General features: G+C 41.9%; 1 protein-coding gene across 2 annotated transcripts in view; it reads right to left on the bottom strand.

Moving 5' to 3' along the window:
* Positions 1-23,032, bottom strand: part of ctnnal1 (catenin (cadherin-associated protein), alpha-like 1) — a 51,121-nt gene that overhangs the window by 2,160 nt on the left and 25,929 nt on the right. For both annotated transcript variants that reach the window (XM_055017929.1, XM_023296219.3), the window contains exons 2-18: positions 17,845-18,034; positions 13,573-13,760; positions 12,632-12,751; positions 11,074-11,163; positions 10,639-10,809; positions 9,467-9,667; positions 7,973-8,059; positions 7,493-7,651; positions 6,304-6,396; positions 5,173-5,323; positions 3,913-3,950; positions 3,772-3,822; positions 3,300-3,454; positions 2,905-2,953; positions 2,288-2,344; positions 914-1,033; positions 171-254 (exon numbers count right to left, since the gene is read on the bottom strand). In XM_055017929.1, coding sequence (XP_054873904.1) covers positions 171-254; positions 914-1,033; positions 2,288-2,344; positions 2,905-2,953; positions 3,300-3,454; positions 3,772-3,822; positions 3,913-3,950; positions 5,173-5,323; positions 6,304-6,396; positions 7,493-7,651; positions 7,973-8,059; positions 9,467-9,667; positions 10,639-10,809; positions 11,074-11,163; positions 12,632-12,751; positions 13,573-13,760; positions 17,845-18,034 — 2,004 coding nt within the window. The remainder of the gene's footprint in view (positions 1-170; positions 255-913; positions 1,034-2,287; positions 2,345-2,904; positions 2,954-3,299; positions 3,455-3,771; positions 3,823-3,912; positions 3,951-5,172; positions 5,324-6,303; positions 6,397-7,492; positions 7,652-7,972; positions 8,060-9,466; positions 9,668-10,638; positions 10,810-11,073; positions 11,164-12,631; positions 12,752-13,572; positions 13,761-17,844; positions 18,035-23,032) is intronic.

The raw sequence follows: 23,032 nt of genomic DNA, 5'->3' as shown, positions 1-23,032 counted from the left end.
ACTTAAGTTGATAAAATGTCCACATTTGCAGGTTGCTTCTGCTGCTTGCAAGGGCCCAAAAATTGATTATTTCAGCTTTAATAACTATATATTTGGGTAGATTTCCACAGCCCGCCAGGCTAATCTGAGTGCCAGTCGCTCAGTGTCATGTCCTGTTCACTCAATGTCACCTTTTTGTTGAGCTTGTTGCAGAACGGGAGGAGGGAGAGGACCACAGTCAGGATGCTTCTGGTTGTCTGAATGGATGAGTCCACCTGAAGACAAAGAAAAACATTTTACAACTTTGAAAAGACACACCAAATGCAAACATATTAACACATCAGCATTAGCAGACTATAATCACACACATTTTAACATTTCCTCATTGCTATTGGTGTCCCACCAAATGCTGCGAGACAAACACCATTAGTGATAAAGGATCAAGTGAACATCAGGATGAAGATGGGAGCCAATACATATAAAAGGGGCCCACATTAATCAGCAGAGGACACGCTATTCTTCATCCCGTCCTTTTGATTCCAACCCTCGCCTTTATAACAAGGTGACCTAAGGCAGTTCATCTCTGCCCAAGATGCTCATTAATTCCTCACACATCCATTAATCCAACACCCCATGTTAGATATTACAGAGCACTCAAAGATTATGCCGTAGCCAGTAATGAACACAGATAGTTGGACTTTATTGCATGTTCAATGCTTCACTGACCCCCAACTGGTGTTGTTGTGGGTGTAGCTTTGATGCTGTCAGAGCTAATAAAAAAACATTCCACTGTTCTGTCAGTTCTGTTCACTCTGTGATATTACTAATTCAGCGTCTGCCAAACCAAACAGACTTTGAGCGAAGAAAGTGATTATTTTCTTTGATAAACAGCACAGACATAAACTAAAACGAGACACAGAAGTAGTATAGGTACCTTCTGGAAGGTGGCAGTCTTGCCCTGTACAGGAGTCTTAGCTCCCATCTGCAGCTGTTGGCACAAAGCCACCAGTTTCTCCATTTCTGTCATCACCACAGACTTCTCCTCATCAACCAGCTGGAACAGAGAGAAAGACAGGCACAGAGAGGGATGTCTTTTAGGGAAGCACAGATAGTTTATGACGGCACTTTCCTGTGCAGACACTGATAGATTTACTGCACTGGATTTACAGTGCTCATGTCAAACACAAATCAAGCATCATAAAGACGAGGATGAAATAAATAAAAAAATAAATAATAGGGTTGCTTGATGTAATCCATCAGCGACAGCTATGATCTGCTGCTTAAGTCTGTTATCCAGCTGAGTTAATCCCTAGATCTCAGTCACAGGGGCCATCAATCTACTTCAGTTATGCCACCAATGACCTAAAATATGGGCTCTTATTCAGGATAGCGCGATTCATGACTGACAAAAGCACATAAAACCTCTTAATGCTCGAAAAAAAAAGCGCTCCAGCTTATTTGCATGAATAGATTTTTTTTACTTTTGAAAGGGGGGAACACAGGTGTGCTACAAGTGTATCTGGTGCCAGCGAACTATGAAAATGGAGGGTGAGACGGAGCGATTCCATTAGCACCAGTTTGTTTGATGTAATTAATCAGAAAGCACGAGGCAAGTTGAAGAGCCGGGCCTCCTGATTATGAATTAGTCCTGGGCGGTCGCAGGCAACCTCCCCACCCTCGTCGCCTCCGCACGTGCACACCGACATACACACCCACGGACACGGCGGTGACAAATGGCGGTCGTTAAAGGCTGTCAAAAAGAGCCATTTAATTAAACTTGGAGGACCCGGGGAAGAAACCGGTGGAGGGCAAGAGGGAGGAAGGCACCGAGGCTACGTTTGTTTGTTGGATCTCGAGTCTGAGAGCAAAAGAGGACGACGAAAGTGTGTGACAGCCTTAATTTCCTGCTCTCGCTGTGTGATTTATACGGCGGACCTGGCACTGCAGCATGCCAGACTGGGTGATATGGGCGTGTGTTGGTGTGAGAGGCATAACGTGGATGTGGGCACAGGTGCCAGTGTGTGTGCATACTGAGTGGGTTAGAAGCTCAGCCTGTCCAAAAGAAAAATAAACTGCTTTAACACACTATTTATAAAATATATGCGTTTCTTGATTTTTATATTTATTTTACTGCTGCTTATACAAAAACTCTTCTTTCTTTTACATGATATGCATCACGTTTATTTTTGAATGCTTGATGTGCAAAAGTGTTTTGCGGTGCTGGTGTGTGAATGCTGTGCTTTGCTATTCAGAGTTAAACTGTACGTGCAAGTGTTCAAAAGAGACAGATTTGCATTAGTATATATACCTGAGCGGAAAAGGTGCGGAGAGATGAGCACAGCTGGAGCCCCTCTTCAGAAAGAACCTTTAAAGTCACAGGAAAGAGATAGAAAAACATTATTTACTTACACAAATACAAGCAAAGCTATAATTCTTTTCACTGGGAAGGCCTTCAATAGTATAAAAAAAAAAAAAAAAAGAAAAGCATAGTCAGTAAATATTGACTTTGGTTTTTTCTTATCAGTATGCCTTCCCTTCTCTTTACCCTCTCGTTCCTCTTTCTCTCTTATCTCCCCTGCTCATCCTAAATTGAATAAATCCTGGCTGACATTTCGGGCTCTGATTCTACAAATTACTGTACATAACTGGCAATGATCCCAATTCAATAGGATACACCCCTCCGTGCAGCTATGAATCTACCGCAAGATATATTTCCAACATACAGATAAGCCCTTGTCGTAGCCTCTCAGTTATGCACAAGGCAAGTGAAAGAAGGGATGCTGGCATTTACTAACCTATTGATCTACGAGCCTCACTTTGTCTTCGGTGTAATGAAACAACACATGCATTCATTTACAACTTCAGTGAAGTGGTGGAGAAAAATAGAGCAAAGGGGTGGAGATTAGCAGAAAGGGACGCTCATACCTCAGCTTGATGAAAAAGATCGAGTGTTGTTTTCAGCAGCCCCTCCCCTCTAAAGGAATCGATACAGAAAATAATAAAGAGAAACATGGATTAGAGAGATGAGCGAGCACAAAATACATCCGAGGCCATCAACAACAACAGTAACTTCGATAAACTGCAAGGAATTTATTGTCAGAATGAGTCATAGTCGTGTCAGTATTGTCAGTGCCTCAAACTATGCCTGGTAAATATCAATAGCTGGGGGCTCCAGAATCTCATTAACACTAAGCCTCTAAATTTGTGTTCATGTGGATGCTTAAGAGGCTTTTCAGCGTTGAGCTTAGAAATGAGTTTAACAGTTTAGCAAGCTGCAGATCTAAAATGTGGGCATGCGTGTGGTAGTGGTGGTAGGATACCTGGTGAACAGGTACATGTTGTAGGCCATACTGGCCAGACTCTGGCTCTGCCGGACGATGTCGTGCTCTTGCTCCTCCCATTTTTCCACCTCCGTGTCCACATCTGATGACAGAAGACGCAGCTCCAGACCCAGCTTGGCCATGCTCGTCTGCTCCTGCGCACACAGACAAAGTAATTCTATATGGGAAAGACTAAACGGATGCTATTTTGTATAGTCACAAACGGGTTTCTTTGCATTTGTTTACAAACTTGGAAGGCCTCAAATCAGGATAACTCTGCTTCCTGTTGTGGTACAGCAAGTGAAACTGCCGGCCAGCAAAAATTGGAGCACATTAGCATGCAAACACCATCAATTCTTCAAGCGAGTGACACAAAGTTTCCTGGAGATGAATACACTGCTGCCAAAACGCGGTACAAAATGTGACTTGATGCAGTGTAGTGAAAGCCAGAGGAGTTTGTGGTGTGTGTTACCTCTGCATCCAACTTGACAGCCTTGGCAGTCTTCAGGTTAGCTGAGTGCTTCTATAGAGAAAAGAGAGCGGCATTAATCAGGGGATTATAAACCATTGTATCATTGAAACATTCATGAGGATGGGGAGGTGTGATACTCACTCCAGGTCTCGGAAGAGATAAATAAGGTCTTTTGTCTCCTAGAAGGGGAGAGAGTTACTGTCATAAACAGAACATGGGCTCGTAAGTAACAAAAAAAACATGAAAATAAGCATGCGTTTTATGCCATAACTAAACATTTGAGAGAAACATCCTGTTTTTATGCCTCTTTGAGTGGCTGTGTGGATGGCAATTATGGTTATTCAGTAATTATAGTAAGGAAATTGTTTGCTTTTATCATTGCCTACCTTTGACACATTTTTATTTCGCATCATAAACATGAACAGCACGGTTCATTTCAATCCACCAGATGGATGATAAAATCTTTGTCACGTTCACGGGGGGAAAATTAGGAGGAACAATAAAAAGGAAGGAGTAAAAGATCTCTCCACGGTGTCAATGTAGCATTTTAACGCAGTGTTTTGGCTTCATGGGAACACAGTGGTGTGATGGATGTCATCCTTTCACCCACTCAGCTGCACTTCAAAAATATTTACTGAATTTCATGTCAAAGTGACATTCTTGAGTTCAACCACATCTTGAAACTTTGCCAGACGTGCAGCGTGTGAAAGCACAAGGTTGACAGCACTCAAATCCAACTCTGAGAGCACAGCGACAAATGCACAGTACATTCAAATAAACAGACCGGTGTATCCACGTTTTTTCTGTCTCTGTCAGCTGAGTTTGGAAGAGGGCTGTCCATGACTGGGACACTTCAGGTTACTGGCACAATGACGAACAGAGAGGAGCAGAACAGGAGGAATGAATGCATGAGAGTTCAATGGCATTGACGTTGTTCCTTTTACAAAATACTTCCCACGGTCTGTGATGATTCATTTTCAAAAGAGAGATTCAACTTTAACTTTCATTAATGCTACCAAAATGCTCAGGGCCAAAATGATTCATCAAGGTTTTATCAGAGAATTTGATTCTTTCAGGCGAAGAGAACCATAGACGGCACATTTGCTTGCATTCACTTCTCCTCGCTCTTTCTGAAAGGTTTCTCACGTGTTTGCTGACTCTCCTGCAACATCACCACTAATGCAAACGTGCCTCGATTTATTCACACCCGTTAAATGTGCAAACACACAATACTGTGTCTTCATCAGGAAAACAGACGAGTGTAGAAGGCTGTGAATTAATCAGTGTGCTCCAAACCCTTTTTGTCTTCTAGATGTTTGCTGTTCTCGAGCTGAAAAGCACCTGATTCAGCCGAAACCTTGTCTTTGTTTTTGCAAACATGTATCCATGAAGCGAACTTACCTCGCCTGCCTTCAAAGACGTCGTTGATCTCTCTCAGCAGCAGAGCCATGTCGCAGAGCTGCGACTCCCAAGCCTCGCAGAACACCTCCAGGTTCTCCTTGGCAATCTTACTGGACGGGTGGAGCGCCAGCGTCTGGGCTGCTGAGATGATCTGAGCAAGAAAGTGAAGAATTGTGACAGGAAATAAAGGAATAATTTCAGTTTTGTTGCTATGGAGAGAAATTACACAACTACTCGCAGAACTACTCGCTGTGGTGATTTTCAGTTTAAAGGGCCTTTATTTCCGAATTTACCTTGAATTTATCTGCCTGAAAGACTGTTTGATAAAATAAAGGGACTCAGATTGAGGGAGTTTAGCAAATGTGTACAATTCAGCAATGTGTTTTGGACATATCTAGCAAATTCAAATATCTGCAATCAACTGTAATCTCTCAACTCAACCAATATTTAGGAAACGGAGTCAGACAAATATAGAAATTAAAAAAACAGATCATCAGCGCACACACATCCCATGTCCATTCCCTACAGTGTAGTATTTAATAGCCAATTACCCTCTGGGCCACCCTTGCATTACTTTGGGCAGACGCAGAGAGATATCGCCACCGCCACCCCGTACAACACCGTTATTGATTGGTTGATCTTTGAACTTAGGAGCGGAGTCATTACCGCAGTGTCATGCGGGGCCTGACATTAGCACCGCAGGATGGGAACATTCTACATCGCTGGATAATTACTGGCATGGATGGTTTCCAAGAGCAAACATAATTAGATCTGGGATGGGGCGACTAGTCGGACAGCATGTTCTCAGCCATTCTGAATGGATGGCAGGTGTGGGAGGTAGACAGCAGAGAGACAGGAAGTAAATTGTCTATCTTACCTCCCCAATGAATCTAAGGAGAATATTGCTTGTGTTTGATTTTACTGCTGAACCACTGTGTGAAGAGGTTGACCTTACCGACATACAATAAAAGTGTTGGGGGGAATAAAATGGGTTTCAAGTTTAATTAAAAGTCAGATGGCTCCTGCCTCCGGTTTGGTGCCACTTACACATCAAGTCAATGGGGCATGATAATAATACTACCTTAAAAACACAATAATCTGTAGAGATAACGTTTAGACAGTTTATGTTACCTGTGGACCAATGACATGGAAGGTTTCCTCAGCGTGTATGCAGGTAATCTCTAGTGGCTCCGTCCCCGACACGTGGCACAACAGCCGACATGTCTGGAGGGAAACATGGGTGACAAAATTATCTGACTTTCTGACATTAATGAAATATACATCAGGAAATTACTGAATGTACGTACGATCTTGCTATCGATTTGATCCTCACTGGGAAAAACAAAACCATCTGCCAAATTACCAAATTTATTGAAGTCTTCACACGGAAACAGTTAAGAAACCCAAATATTTTCAGAAAAAACAAACATTCAGCCTAGGGCTTAGACGTGAGGGGAGGTCGGAGCTAAATGGTTATAGAAATACACCATCAAGAGGTGAAATATTGAGTGTTGGGAATTTGCATTGTGTTAATCCCCCGCCTCACCCTCTTTTTTCACTTGTATGTAACATATAACTCCTTTCTAAAAGAATGAACATTTTCTGTATTCTTCTCTTTTTGTCCTTTTCTCGTTTTTTTCTTGCTGAAGGGGAGGAATGAAGTATATCTTAAGCTGGACGGGGACAGACCGGTTTTGCATTTCTCACCGTCAACAACTCCCCGTTCCTTTAGTCGGGTGGGAACTCTTCCCTCTTACACAAAATATCCAAACACAATAATTTGCTGTTGAATGCTTTCTTTTTATTTCTTTTTTATGTCATTTTAAGTTTGAAAAAACAATTCTCTAAATTGGTAGAGTTGTTCAGTTTATATACATCAGGAAATTACTGAATGTATGTACGACTTTGCTATCAATTTGACCCTGTGATGTCCCTTTCCAAACTACACTATAATTGCTGTTTGTTAGGGTCATGAGTAAAGACATGAGAGAGATTGAATGACATATGTCTGCTTACTGTTTGCATGACAAAATCACATGCTGGCTTTTCATTTAGCTGAGCAGTTTCCACATGTTCATTCATCTCAAGTTGCTATTTTGCATCAATGGCAGCTTTCATGAGAGCAACTTTGTGCGCACTTTTTAACCTAAATCCAGTATATTTTGCCTAAACAGAATGTCTAACAGATTATTTTAAAATCAGTAAAGAAACTAGACTTATAAGTATACACTTTTACAAACTTCTATCCAAGTAACAGCTTCAACTAGGTCTCAGCTTTCTTCCAGCCTCTCTGTTCCCGATGCTCCCTGACCCCACCTACCTCTACCAGCTGCTCCTTCTGCTCAGTGAGCGTACGTGAATACTCAGCAACTGCCTCCAGGTTTCCTTCAGCACCTGCAGCTTTAAGCGCCCGCAGAGGCAACTGCTCCCCGTGAACTTTCAGCAAGTCTGAGGCCCGGCCCACCGCCACCTTATGAAGCTGGAGGAGGAATCAAAGATTGAATAGCAGATTAAGAAGAGAGAGGGGAGGATGATGCATTCGAAAGAGAACGGAAAGACGAGTGACATGCATGAATAAAGAAGGGCTTTAGGGAGGCAGAGAGGAAGGAAGAGCAGAGGTGACACGATCAGCTGACGGCAAGACAGCAGAAGTGGTGGAAGTGGAAGCGGAAGTGATGTGAAAAAGCAAAATGGGAAACTGCTACAGAGTCACACAGCTAATGAGGCCCATTCCAGTCATGCCTGTCTGTTTTGGTAACTGACTGCATGTATTCTGAGTTGGAAACAGACTGCTGCTCACCTCACGTCTGAGGTCATTGACGTTCTGGCATGTCTTCAGGATGGACACCTCCATGTCCTCTGTGGGCTCTTTGGCATGAACGGACTGCTGCTCCGACGAGAGAAGAACAAGAGAGTAAAACATGAGACACAATGTGGTTTTAAAGGACCACACACAAACCAATATAGTAATCTGGAAAAAAACGACAACGCACTGGAGTCAGACTGGAATGGTGCCTTAATAGCAAGTTTTTCAACTTCATAATTACATTTGCGATCCATTACGGTCATAATATGTGCAGAGAGTAAGGCATTTCAGCACGCAATTTTGTGTAATCAAAACAAAATGACTTAAAGTAATTATATCATTTAAATATTGCACACCAATTTTCTAAATTTCAGACTAGGTGCGATAAAAATGCAGCCAAAACAAACGTGTTCTGCAGAACTCACCACAATAACAATCAGGAGCACAGAGTGAACCAGGCAGAACACCCAAGAAATATTTGCAAGCTCAGAAGCTTTCTCTCCAATTTCAAAACTCTGCAGTGTTCTGGTCTTTTCAAGTCTCCGCATAACCTTCAGTTGCAAGGCCTAGATGAGACACTATTGTACAATTATGCAGCAGCAGCCCTCTCCGTGTACTCGGAACGCGCTGAGAAGTTCACAATGAGAAGCTGCAACATAATGACTTGTGTTTCATAAGTCCATCAATTTTGAAGGCCAAGGAGGCTCTGCTGAATGGCAAGTAACACCACGTGGTGTTTCTTCTTCGGCTCAGCGAGCATTGGTAAAAACAGGTATTCAGGTGAGTCAATATGCTGCGTTGTTCCAGGAGGGATGTGTGAAAAGAAAGTGAGGAGGCAATGTGAATGAGAAAGTGGGTTGGTGGGGTTCAGCCTTAACGTGTGTGAGTCTGTGTTGTACACACAGTCTGTCTGCCGAACATGCCACACACAAACACACACACACGCACACACACAAGAACATTTGGAGTTGAAAAATACATAACAGCGCCGCAACTAATTTTCTTCATCAATTACTCTGCAGATTGCTTTCTTGATTTATCATTCAGCCTATCAAATGTGAAATGAAATGTGAAAATTTAGCTGTTACAATTCATGGGAGGTCAGAATCATTTCTGAAATTTGCTTGTTATGTCTGAGGAACACTAAAAAAACGTGATGTTCAATTTTTCATCATATATGACAAAGACAAACAGCCTGCTATCCCATTTGAGAAGCTGGAACTACAATGTTTGGGATTTTTCATGAAATATTACATTTTGTTCTGAACAGTACCAACAATCCATCATCTTCCACAAACAATACTCACCCATCCCCGCATCTTTGCTTGAATAAATGAGTTTTGCATCGTCTGAATTACACTAACAATTATACAATCATCGTACAGATGTGAAACTCTGAATATTCTGCTTTTGGTAGCATGTGTTTTGATGAATATTCCTGCAGGTATATGTGCGTCTGTGATCGTCTGCCTGCTTGTGCCAACATACCGCCTCAACCCAGGCGTGCACCAGCTGCTGAGTGTCCTGGCGCGCCAGCTGGCACAGACCGAGGATGGCCTGACGCTGCTCGTGACTGGTGTAGGCCGAATCCGTGAAGTCCTCTGTCCGCTCGACCAGGGCCTCCAGCTGGCCGGCCACGCTCTGCGGTGCTAGAGAGTACAGGTTCTCCCGCAGGCACTCCACGCTGGACTGCAGGAGAGAGGAGGAGGGAGGGAAATAGGCTGGGAATTAATGGTGTGAGTTGAAAGAGCGTTTGAAGGGTAGATTAAGGTAGAAACACGGAGACAAATAAGCAAGAAAAGCCCATTTTTACACATAAATATCCCGAAGGAAACAATCAGTTTACTATCTCATTATCTTCATGCACTTGAACTCATCATTAAATAGCAAGAATTGCGGGATAAGGGTTTAGTCTAAGACCCACCTTGTGTCATCAAAAGGTGCACAATAAATTCTGCAAACAGCATCTCAAGTGCACAAACATAAAAGCTAATGCATTTTTCCTGTTTTATCCTTGTTTTTTATTCTAGTTTTCAAGAGAAGTAATGGCTCATGCGTTGTAAGATGACCAGTTTACACAAGCTTTTAGTAACCTCTGCAACTAAAAGCTGCTGAACCATTTATTAAAAGCAACAAGCACCTCCAGTCCTTTCACTAAAATACTTTCTTCTTATGTTCTCTCAAAGGAAAAGGCCCCCCTCGAAATGTTTTTACAAGTGTTAATTTCTTTCATCTGCCAGCGTACAGGGAGGAGAGAGAAGATTAGTAAGTGTGATGTAGGTTTAATGGTGATTCACACAACCGTATTAACCAAATTATAAAACAAGTAGGTCTGCTTCTCTGTGTTGAGTCACATTAGAAGCTATAACAAACACAGTCAATGTAAAAATGTTAATTTGGGAACCACAAATTAACTGGAGCACAAGCTGAGGGTTTCTGATTAAAGCTGTGATCTTTCTTAATAATACGGTTTGATTGTATTACTGTTCAAAAAAAAAGCAAGTGCCACAATGGTTTGTCTATCAGTTAAAAAACTTGTTCAACATGCTTCAGACAAGAGAGGATTATCACTGAACTTGGTGGGCCAACACGTGCCAGACAAGCATCACTAATCCGAACCCTTTAAAGTGATATTTATCAATGTAAATTTCTAAATTTACCTTGAAATCTTTGATGCCATTGTAGATGCTGGCAGTAAGGATCTTGTTCTCCCCACAGCTCCGTGCCTCGGTGACTATCTCGATGACCTGCTCCAGGGCACAGCGCATTCGATGGAACACAGCGTCTTTGTTGATTCGCGCCGACTCACAATCTGGGTGCCTGAGGCAAGTCTTTGGAAGGAATTCGATGTGAAATGTCAAAGCTAGTACCCTTTCAACTTCTATCCTTTTTAATGTTTTTCAAACACAGTTGTTCGGCTTTTTATTATTTTTTATGTTAAAATGATAATGTAACTTCAACTAGAATATTAACATCGATCAAAGTGTGTCGGGAACCTTGAAATTAAAGAAACCCGAGAAGGCCTTAAATCTTTAAGCTGGATATAATCCATAAGCCCTGCCCAGAGGTCCAGTGTTGGTGCACCAGTAGTTTACCTTGGAGGCAGTGAGGAGCATCATGGTGCATTTCTCCAGAACTGCTCTGGCTGCTGCCATCCGGGCTTTCTTCTTTTCATCCTTCAGGTCCTACAGCACAAATACACACACACACACACACACACACACACACACACACACACACACACACACACACACACACACACACACACACACACACACACACACACACATACCAGATGGTAATGGGTAGCTTTACTTAAGTTACAACTTCTCAGAGCTCTAAGGGTGTCCAAGGGACGTGAGGCTCCAAAAGTATTCAGCAAATCTCTTTCATGCTGGTATGAAGGGAGATCCAAATATATTACAAATTCCTATCTAAGTTTACTCGCATGAAACTTCATAGGTTAACTGTCATCCAACAGAAAGTGATGCTACCAGAATAGAAAAGAAGATACGCAGTGTACGACCTGCTGCATTCCCCTCCACGTATTCAACACCGAAATAGACAGCTTGAATTATGTAGATACAGGATTTGGAAAAGGCAGCTGAATCAACTCCACTCCGGGCACTTCGCCATAGATTACAAAGACGACGTGATTATCTGTCATTATTTTTGCCTGTGTGCTCGCCTGGCTTCAATAGATGAAGATGGTAGATTTTCTAAAGTGATGTGTACTTGTGCATGCGTGTGCATGGGAGTGCATGAGTGGGAGTGACAAAAAAAAAAAAGACGAAGAAAACAGGGTGGCAAATGAGGAGAGAGAGCATTAGCGGCAATGAGGAGCGTTGGAGAGAGACGTGATGTGTGAGTCAAAACACGAGCCCCGATGAAACTCAGAAAGAGGGATGATGGTCGATCCTCCCTCCCTGTCGAGATATCGCAGCCGTTGCACTTTACGTCAGTTTCTGCAGGCAACCTGCTTTAGCTGCAGAGGCTGAATGGATGCATCAAAGTGGGATTAGCAGTCTTTGACAGTACAAAGTTAGAAGTTGGACTGAAGCTTTGAGAAAAAGTTTTGTTTTGCAAATTTGCCACACTATAGCTGATGTACTGCTGAGAGAACGGATTGCCCGAAAGCATGGGTCAGTTTATATCAGCGCTGAATCGTGATGTATTCAATCTTTGAGGAATGTGAGTCATAAGTGACCTGTGCATTTCTTTACTGGATTAAGACACGAGTTAGAAGAAATAATACATACAGAAAGAAATCAGGAAACTTTGTAGAACCAAAGGAAGCCTTGTTACTTTCTAATTGTTTGATGTTTTTTGGAAGTGTGAATGTTTGATGCTTCAATTACTGTTTTGTTCTGAGTTTACTTGCACATTTGTAGCGTAGGTACTGCGGGTTTCAAAGTTTAATTTCGCTACCTGCTTTCACATTCGGAATATCATGTTTATAAAATCACTGTTTGGTAGATTACATCTACATAAATAAACAAAAGTGTTTTTCAGTGGTGCAGATACTGAGAGACTAATTACTGTATTTTCATAAACCACACGACATACAGTACATTTGCAGCCTTTCAAGTGGGTTGATGAGTTCAACGTACTCAAAACAGAAAACTAGAAGGTGTTTCTTCAGATGCTACTCACGTTCTGTCTGTCTCCTGTGAGGTGAGCAAACTCCACCATTTCGTTGCCAAACTGGCTGAAAATCTGTACAAATTCCTGGAAGGTGCTGACTCTTTCCAGATGGTCGAGAGTTACCAGAACCTGGAAAAAGCGAAAAGATCAAAGTAGCATGACCACATATGTTTTGCGATCCTTCTCCAAACTGTAATAATGTATTTCTGATGCTGCATCATATGAGCAAAAAGAGTACAGAAAAAAAAACAGAAAAAATCATATATTCCAAAAGTGAATCAAAGTTACTGGACTGATAATGTGTGAGATTCTTGTTTTTTTTGCAGCAGCAGCAGCAGCAGCATCAGTGGCAGGGAGTGATAAATTATATCAGTGACATCCTAAATAAAACCTAACTTGTATTAAATCAAGTGTAGTCCATGCACGTAGCTGCCAGTTTAGCTGCTAACGGTATGTTCGCTGGCACCACTAACGCTGCAGCTTTTATCCATGCCATAGAAAGAGGAGGAAGAGATGTAATTGTGTTTGCCAGTAATAGAGAACTGGGGGATTTTGACTGTCTGTCCAAAGGAGGCTAACCAGTCATGATTAGGCCCCATGTTTCCATTCTTGGCTCAGTCTACGGGTACATCCATATCACACTGTCTGGCTAAGAGCATAGCCAGGTACAATAGCGAGAGAGAGAGAGAGAGAGAGAGAGTCTCTGTGTCTGCGTTTTTATGTGGTTTGCTAAATGTGCTGCTTCCCTTCAATTACCTCCAGAGTACTCCTTCAGAGAGCCAGTGCTTATCTATTAGGAAATAAAGGACTCGGGATGGAGCTTGCTAAGGCCTGTGTGTGTGTGTCTGTGTGTGTGTGTGTGTGTGTGTATTTGTGTGTAGTACAGTGTTCATGCAAGAGCAAAAAAGCAAGAGAGCTCATGCATATGGTTCCAGATAGTGCTATCTCACCTTGTTGCGTGATGTAATTATCTGTTTGATGACGATGCGGTCAGCCAGGACGAGGACTTTGGTGACAGAAGAGAGGAGCAGGCGGGCAGCTTTCACCATCCCTGTCCTATCGCTGAACACTGTGACACGTCCGTCTGACTGGGACGGCACGGCTGATCCCACGTCTGTCAGCTGGGCTATGGCATCACCTGCAAGAAAAGAGAGGTGGGAAGAGTTTGCAGATATATTGTTGCTGGTGTTAACCATTTTTTTGTCTTCTATAAACAAAACTGTTTGTGTCGTTAAAGAAAATTAACCATGAGCTCTTAGGTTATCATTTACTACCTGTTTGTTCATTTTATGTGCATGTATCTTTGTCGTTGAGTTCTGTTCTGTTGAGTTACCTCAGGGCTCAAAAAGGTTCAGGTGTGAGGTCAACCAGAGAAGGTATATTTACACCCATAAAATGCTTTTGACTTTGGAAAGATAGACTCAGCATTTCTTAAATGGTATGGAAAACTAAACCACAAGGTTTAAACTTACAACCTATTTACAATGAGCCAATAGGAAAAGAGTTTATAAATGCTGTGCCACAGAAACAGACTTTGTTGGACTTTCTGGCTAATTGTCAGGGGATCCAAATAAAGTCCTCTCCTAGTTGTTCAAGCACACCCAAAAACATGCTGGAGGGTTTTCATATCCCATCTGGACTGGAAGCATCTTGGGATCCGCACAGAAAGTTCGGCAGGATGGCTGCTGGGCAGAAACACCTCTAGGACCACTTTGCTTTGCCTGCTGTCACTGAGATCTGGACCCAGAAATGAGGCCAAAATTGGAAGGATGGATAGCCTACTAATAATTTCTTAAATACCCACTTAGCTAGTTGAGACTACACTATGGAATGTTTTTTCCCATGTACCACTCTTCACCTCTGGGGTACATATCGTCCTGGACAGGATGAAACACAACAGCACTATATTCAGCACAGTGGTACGTCAGCTATGCCAGCCCTACTTAAACACAACTAGCACGCTCTGTGGGAGCCAGTTTTAGGGTAAAAACTTACTCAAGCAGAGTTGGCAAACATGCCAGAGCAGATTCATATATAAACTAAATATGTCTTCCTATGTGTTTGCAAATGACTTAGGGAACCATTTACTTACAGAAGCCTCCCTGTTTACTTTTTTCTCTTTCAAACCTGCTCATGCTCCCCACAAAAACCCAAAATGCCCCTCTATCGAGAGAAAAAACAACCAGAGTTTAGAACAAGAGAGAGGAGGAAAGAAATCTCTGCAAAAGACAGAGCTCAGAAAAGAGGGGGAAGGGGAGATAGGTCGCTATCAGGTCATGCAGCTTGGCTGTCTATTTGGTTTGGCTGGTCCTTTAAAAGAAGCAGCGCTGACAAACTGATTGCATCCGACAGGCTGCTTTTCAGTGCCAGCTCTGCTAACCAGTTAAAACATTGAGGTCTGGCTCACAAAGAAAGCTGCACAGCCCCCGTGGCACTACCAGGGTGGAAAGCAGAGGCCTGTGCCAACTCTACTCTCTATTCACACAATATAAATCGTACAGTGTATGGATTTTCATCATCTCCAAAGCTGAAACAGAGAAACCTCAACAGATCCGTGATTAGTTTGTGCTTTGTATCTTCTGTTCAATATAAAGAACAGCTTCGTCCTACATAAAAAATAATTTAAAAAAAAAAACTGTAGCAGGTGCAGTGATTCTGACATTTTTTTTTCTGAATGATTGATTTATTATTCAGAAGTGAACATTTTAAAGACTAATCTGTGATGTGCATGTATGGTGCTTGTAACCAGGCAGTGTATGTTTCCTGGTTCTATGGATGGCAATGTGTGCTGTTCATAATACTGTGATAAAATTCACCATCATCAGTTTTAAATTGCCCAACATGCAGAGACAATGACTATTCCTCCAGCCTGAGCTGTATTTTGTGCTTAGTGCTACTTAACGTGTCAACGGTGCTAAACTAAGATGGTGAACATTTTATTCCAGCTACACATAAGCCTGTTAACACTTAGCTCACCGTGTCACTGTGCCTCAGTACAGCCTCATAGAGCTTCTAACAATGCTGCAGACGTGTTTCTCTACGATTCATAAGTGAAAACTCAAAAAATCTTTGAGTGTGCAGCAAACCTATTGCCCTGCACCAAACATCCACATTAAGCTCCATCATTAACCACTCACAAGCTGCATCTGCTATGAATTTATCTTGATCCCACCTCCCACCTTTGACATCTTTTAACTCAAAGGCAGAAAGACAAAGTGAGATCGAAAGCATGCGGATGTGAGAATGACACTGAGAGGCTGAGTGAAATAGACAGGGACAGAGATCCAGCACAGATTGCCTTCGCTGACCTGCCTCATTGGATCTCTCCACTGCTCCGATGATGGGTAGCATCTAATTAAACTAGTGCTTTCAGCCTGCTTTTATTTCATTCATTATAGCACACAAGGCTGAAGCCTGCCTGATTAAACTCTCCCTGCGGCTAGGTATTACAGAAATGTCAATCCTTCGCTAACTAGCCTCTCTCTCTCCATGAGACTTAAAAAAATCTAAAAAGACTTTATCATCTTTCAAGATGTCCCCATCATTTTTTTTAAATGGTCAGAGACCAGACAAGAAGTTTTTTTAATCAGAGAACAATTGTACAGTGTCTGTCAGGGAAAGTGCCAGGGAAAACTGTGAAAACACCTCCCAAAGAGGAAAGTGAGAATTTGAATACTTTAGTCATAATGAGCGACTCACATCCATGCATTTGCACATGCACGCACACACAAACACACACACACAAATACTTTTCTTGGCCTCACCTACACACACACAGATTCACACGCACATTTTCTCATCAGTCTATTCTCCTCCTCCCACCAGCACTCTCTTTGTCTGAGTTTTAGCCGTCTTTACAAATCAGTGCTGTGTGAGGATTAAACGCTTTGCTACACAAGCTGGTTCCCCCAACATAAACCTATTATCACGGTGTTGTGTCTAAATTCTTATCCAGTGAGATATTGTTTCCGGTCTGCTATGTAGAAGGCTAAATGAGGCCCTTGTTTTGTCTGATAAGAACTGAGTAGGCAGATATGAAGAAAAGTTACACCTGGCAAGTGGCAGCATCTATCTCACTGAAGAGCTGTAAGAAAGTTAGGACTGACAGGAAGATAACAGGGCTGATGTGTTTCCTGAGTTTGTATTTTTAGACAGCATCCTAACGGAACAACACTGCAAGGCTGTGGAGAAACAGTGATGGAAAGCTAATTTCTGACAAAACCATTACCTCTTCTTTCTTGGGCACAATAAAAGCTGACAGTCCCATTGGAGTGATCCACATTTTGCCATTTCCTTTACACTTGTATTTAAACTCTCGGCACATCTTTGTCTATCTCAGGTTTTTTCAGTCCGACATCATGTAAATCTAAACAAATTATCTGTTCAGTTTCACAGGGCAAAGGAGCATCTTGCAATTCACATTGGCAGAGAGAGAGACCATAACCTGGACAGGTCAAGTCCACCACTTAATGTGCATGTTTTAGAACTGGTAGAAAAAACAGAGCTGTAGATACAGAACAAACCTAAACTCCACACAGACAAGCCCAGCCAACCAGTCACTTCAAACCCTGCAAATAAATTAGAGGTTCTGACCTCAGGGTGAGAAATATTCCTCTACATAACAAAGAATCTAACAGCCTGATGTATAAAGTCTCCACTAGGCTTCTATCAGAATCCATTATGCGGTGCTTTCCAAGCCCACATAGACAAATTCATTACCTCCCTCTACACAGCACCTCTGGGTGTAGCAGCACTTTTACCAGTTTCTTCTTCCAACCTAATAACAACAATGACTTTAGAGCACTCTGGAGGTCCTCTTGTGTAATACTGTTTGACAGCCAGGCTGTCCCTACTAATCGAAATTTGCTAAGATTTGATAACACTCTAAAGCCTAAAGGTGATGCTTGATGCTTTATGAAGCTGTCGCTGTTTGTCTTAACAAAACACTGATGAGGAGGCAGCAGCTTATTGGCTGACCAGCTCAGTGTGCCCTCAGTGGAAATTGCTGAACATCACAGAACCATGACCACACTTACGACAGAAAGATACAGTATCCAATATAAAGAAGTCTTCAGGATAAAGACTGCTCAGCTTTTCAGCAAAGTACAATAAGGGCAACCCCTGACTCCTACCATAGAGAAATACTTGAGAGTGTGTCGAGTTTAAGTGCAGCAGTTCAGCGAAATGTCAAGTACTAATGAGGTTCAGCCAAAGATGCCTACCTGCCCTGCGAGCCTCGAAGCACGCCTGACCCATCTCATCCTTCAGCTCTTGGTTCTCGGTGGCAATGGCCTCTCCGACGGCAACAAAACGTCCAACTGCGACGCTCACCGCCTGACCCACCCTGTGTATGGCTGCCAGGGTGCGCTCTGACTTCTTTGGCTTGTCTTTATGGTTGATCAGTGTGGTGATCTGCAGGAATGTGTGAAGACAGAGACATAAAACAGAGAGTGAGACATTTGTGTCAGAAAACAATTTCAGTTTAATTCAGGAAAAAAAGATGACTGAAATTGTATTTAAAAAAGCACCAATGATTTCATTAAGCCAAAACATGCTTTCAGCAGACTGCAGCTGATGACTGAATTACAAGCAACACTCTTCGATTCATTACCTAATTAATACTCTAAAGATTGTCACCAGCTACTTTGATTTATCAGTTTTGAAAAAAGTTAAAATTCTCAGATTCCTGGTTCTTAAATTTTTAGATTTTCTGGCTTCTTTACTCATCTGTGACAGTGGTCTGACTCACCAGATGCAGGTGGTAAGTATAAGTCTGCCAATGGTCACACATTTAATGCAGTTTTCTCCTCTTCCAATTCCTATGACTTGCCATTTTAATAATCCCTCCACTATGGTTAACAACAATAACAACCCACATGCTGAAAAGTTTTGATTGTGCAATAACACAGTCTTGCTTGCTTTTTACATTCAATTATCTATTTTAATGACAGTACTTGCCTCCCTGCATGCAAATGTTCCATTGAAAATATTCTCCAATCATTGTTTTGAGTTAACAGTACCATTGTATCCTGTTCTTAGCCCTGTCCAAGACCACTGTAATTGGTTTAAAAAAAAAAAAAAAACACAAAGTTTTTTTACCCCTCTCGAGCAGTCAGACCATTCTATACAGCACTGGGTCAATGCTAAAGTATGGTCTGGCTACTATGAAAGCAAAACCGATATCTTTTTCATGTAGCGGAAAAATCAAGATGTGAGGATGTTATCTCAGTGTTTGGGAAACAGATCCACATTTAAAAAAAATACATTTTATGGTATTCTATGAACGAAACAACTAATTAATAACAACATCAACAGATTAATCACTGATGAAAATAATCATTAAATGCATCCCTAAAGGATTCATTGCAAATTTGTCAGAGGTTTTTTAGTAATTATCTGTACATATTTTGAAAGAAAAAAACTCCAAATGCCCAGGACCATACATAAGCAATTAAAGACAGAAAAAAGTCATTTTTTTTGTAATGGAACAATCTGACCGACTGATTAATGATTCATTTTCTTCTGGGATCTATCTATACCAACTCAACATTTACACCTGAGTCTAGTCCAACTAGATTCATGACATCTTGGAAGTGATCTTATGAGGAGAGCGCCTTCAATAAGAGAGCATGCTGAGTATGGTTCATTTCACAGCTTCAAGTGGAGATTTTAGGATACAGCACAGGATTTACCTACTGTGAGCGTCAGAAGGACACGCATGCACCCAAATCCCGACATCGCTCACACGGTATTTCATGAAATGTGAAAGAAGCTCAGCTCCAAACACAGCAGATGGGACAGGCACACGTCTTCAGTGACATATACAAGACAGCCTGCTGCCGGGTGCGCAGAAAAACACACATGAAACTCAGGTGGGCCCTTTTAGTGGTAATTGAGGGTATCAATTATGAATGGTTAGAGCCAATTATCATCAATTATTTATTGATTGCTTCTACTCTCTCCAGCTGTTATCATTGTGGCTGCGAGTGTGTGGCTGTGAGTGATGCCGTGTGTGTGTCTGTCTGTGTGCCAAATCATTTGGGTCAGGAAGTGGTGGGTGGTGATTTTAATTGGTCCACGGCTGCAGGTGGTCCAAGTGGGGAATCTTTTACAGTAAAGTCTTTGTGGGCTTCAGAACACACGCTGGTTCTGCTGAGCTCAGATGGCTGTTTGAACAAGCAGCATCCTGACACAGGAATGTAACGCACCAGGCTGCCGCTTTTTTTCCGCCACAAAAGAATCTGAATGAAACCCTTTGAAATGCGTTCAGATGCATTTGAAAAATGATAACACAATTTAAACCCCGAATGCCATGGAAAGTTGACGCACGGAATAAAGACTGGACCATCACCAGGAAAACTGTCCTCATTCAGCATGCCTCAAACTTAGACAGTGAAGACTTTTTGTTATCTGGGTCTGAAATACATTCAGTCCAGTATGTTGTTTTTTTAAAGTTGCACCATAAACCTCCCACCAACGCCTCCTTCCTCTGTGCAATGGAACCAAAGCTTTAATTAGGCTGATGCAGCGAACTTCCTGAGCTTCTACCTCTGAGACATGACCCACATTTAAACTATACATCACACATCATCCTCACTGACAGCTTCCTAAAGCATCGCTGAGTTGGAAAAAAAAAACAATTCTGACATGTTTGACACCGTGAAAGGTCTTTCTTAAAAAGCTGACTACTTATCAAATATCTACTGAGAAATGTCAGTGTAGTGTGGTAACATGGCATACGTGTGAAATATGCAGGTCTAAATATCAATTTTAGATCAGGTTTTCCAACTCTAAATTGCACAGAATTTTCTATGATTTTCTGTTCATTGCATAGTTCAAAAAATTCAGACTTCCTACATTTGCTGCTTGATTGTTTTAAAGTTAGAATTTAGACTTTTTTTTATACACAGAAATGACAGACTTCAATTCAATTCAATTTTCTTTATATAATGCCAATTACAATTCAAATTGTCTCAAGATGCTTTACAGAACCCATATGCCTGAACACCCAGAGCAAGCCCTAAGGTGACAGTGGCAAGAAAAAACTCCCTTTTAACGGGAAGAAACCTTGAGCAGAACCCGGCTCATATGAGGGGAACCCATCTGCCGCTGGCCGGCTGGTTGAAAGGGAAAGAAGAGGTAGAGGGGAGTGAGAGGGATGGTGGAAGAAGGAGGTGGGGAACAAGGAACATATAACACACAATTGGATATATGCATAATGAGCCTTATAATGGCTTAAATGTAACTACACTGTTGCTTCATTTAGAATGTGTGGAGATATTAGGTCCCTGACTCTACTCTACTCCACCCACCCTCTCTGCTGCTTGCTTGCAGCTTAAGCACACCAGCTCACCTTTGACTAACACTATAAAACTACTACACAATGACAAGCTGGAATACTGGAGTTATTCAGCCATACATGTTCAAACTGGAAACCCATTCTGAAGCAGAAAAAATGAGATGGAAAGTCCCACCCCACAAGTTGATAGGATTAGTTCATTAGGTATCTGTCTGATCTCCTTCACATCGCCTCCTCCACCCACTCTCTCAGATCTTCCTCCTCCATCCACCTCACAGTACCCTCCACCTGCCTCAGCACCATGGAGAGCAGGGCTTTCAGCCGCTCTGGTTCAGCGGTTTTTATCTGTTCGGTTGTATTTGTTTTCTTGTAAAGCGACCTTGAGGTTCAAGAAAGGCGCTTACAAATAAAATGTATTATTATTATTATTATTATTATTATTATTATTAGGTTTGCTGTGCATGAAACCCTGGAAATCTGGATCTATGTGGTTGGACCTGTCATCAGTACACTGCAGTTTTAAGGTAAAAATGTTCAAAATGTTTATTCTACTCATGATCTGGCTTCTAACATCTAAAAAAACACCATATGTACACATTATCATGGTAAAAAAACTACAACTTGATTTTCACTGGAGAGAGCCTGTTAAAATGTCTACTTTTAAAACTGTACTGTAAATAACCAATAAATTTGTTGTTATTAAAGTAAATGAGACAATCAACCTTAATTTCAAGTGATCTCACCCAGCTTTATCTGCAAGTACCCAAATCTAAGCACTTGTACACAGTCGGAAAAAAGGGACGTGTTGGAGTGTTTGTAATAAAAGCTCTAATGTTCATTTCCATAAATCTATAAAAGTTGCAATTAAGTATCCAGTTCTGTTATATAAACTTAATGGGATATAGAAAAAAGTTGAGATATAAGGGGGAAAATAAAAACAGTAAAAAAAATTGTTTAGAAGCTCACCAAATAAAAGCAGAATGTTCGTTTCTACATCACCCACAACTTTATGTGCCTTAAACCAAGTTACACATCCAAGAAATGAAGGCCGAGTAGCTGCTCAAAGGCATCATGTGAGGCTGGAGTTGACAGTCTGTGTGTGTGTGTGTGTGTGTGTGTGTGTGTGTGTGTGTGTGTGTGTGTGTGTGTGTGTGTGTGTGTGTGTGTGTGTGTGTGTGTGTGTGTATCAGTATCACATTATGAGCCGCAGTGGGGGCTTTGAAGAGAAGTTGCTTCAATGACACAAACACATGGTTAAAATAAACCTGCTGTACCCTGCTGCTCTGTTGTTCATTTTGTCACTATGCGTCTGATCTCGTCGCCACATTTCTCCAATGTGTTGAAAGAAGTTGTAACTTGCTTTATTCTCGCTCTGTATTTTCTCCCAGACTATTGTTCTGTAGCAAGACAGTGACACTGAAGCGCTCATAAAGCACTCCTCCTGGCCCATCACTCGTCGCTTTATGTATCACTCTGCTTTTATTATCTCAGTATTTAAGCTTCCCTTCCAGCAGGCCCACTGTTTTTCACTGACTCACCCACGCAGAGTAGGATACTCCTTAGAAAACACCGACGCAGGCTGGCTGGACATTATGCAGCCTAACAGAAGGAATTAGGGCACTGTGACACATGATTCAGACCCACGTCATAAATAGCCTGTTGTTCAGCATTAGGTGGATTTCATGTTACACAACAGACCTAATTAAGGCTTTTGTGATGGAAAATATATGTTTCTGATGACTGAATCTTTTGGCTCTGCAGGGTGCATGCATGCCCATTTGAATGCAGAAAAAGGCATGCATGTTTTCCCATAAGACTCACACAGAAATGAACACTGAAGCTGGCATGAACCCGAAAACAAGCATCTAAGGGAGGCGAGGGCATGACAGTGGAAACTAAGCGCTAAACGAGAGCAGCGAAGACTACAGAGAGAAGGGAGGAAGAGAAAGTGACAGGAAGAAATAGTGTGAAATGGACAAAAGAGGGTCAGAGGTGACAGCAAAAGACACATGACTACAGATCTTCCTGTGTGAAAAAAGCTTCTTCTGCACTGCAGCGGGTGAGGTCGGCAAAGTTATTTTAACAAGTTTAACACGGTAGGTCTGTGAAAG

This window comes from Amphiprion ocellaris, chromosome 15 (assembly GCF_022539595.1).
Source record: "Amphiprion ocellaris isolate individual 3 ecotype Okinawa chromosome 15, ASM2253959v1, whole genome shotgun sequence".
Lineage (NCBI taxonomy): Eukaryota > Metazoa > Chordata > Actinopteri > Pomacentridae > Amphiprion > Amphiprion ocellaris.
The sequence above is the reverse complement of the archived record's forward strand: the minus strand, read 5'-3'. Positions and strand labels throughout refer to the sequence as shown.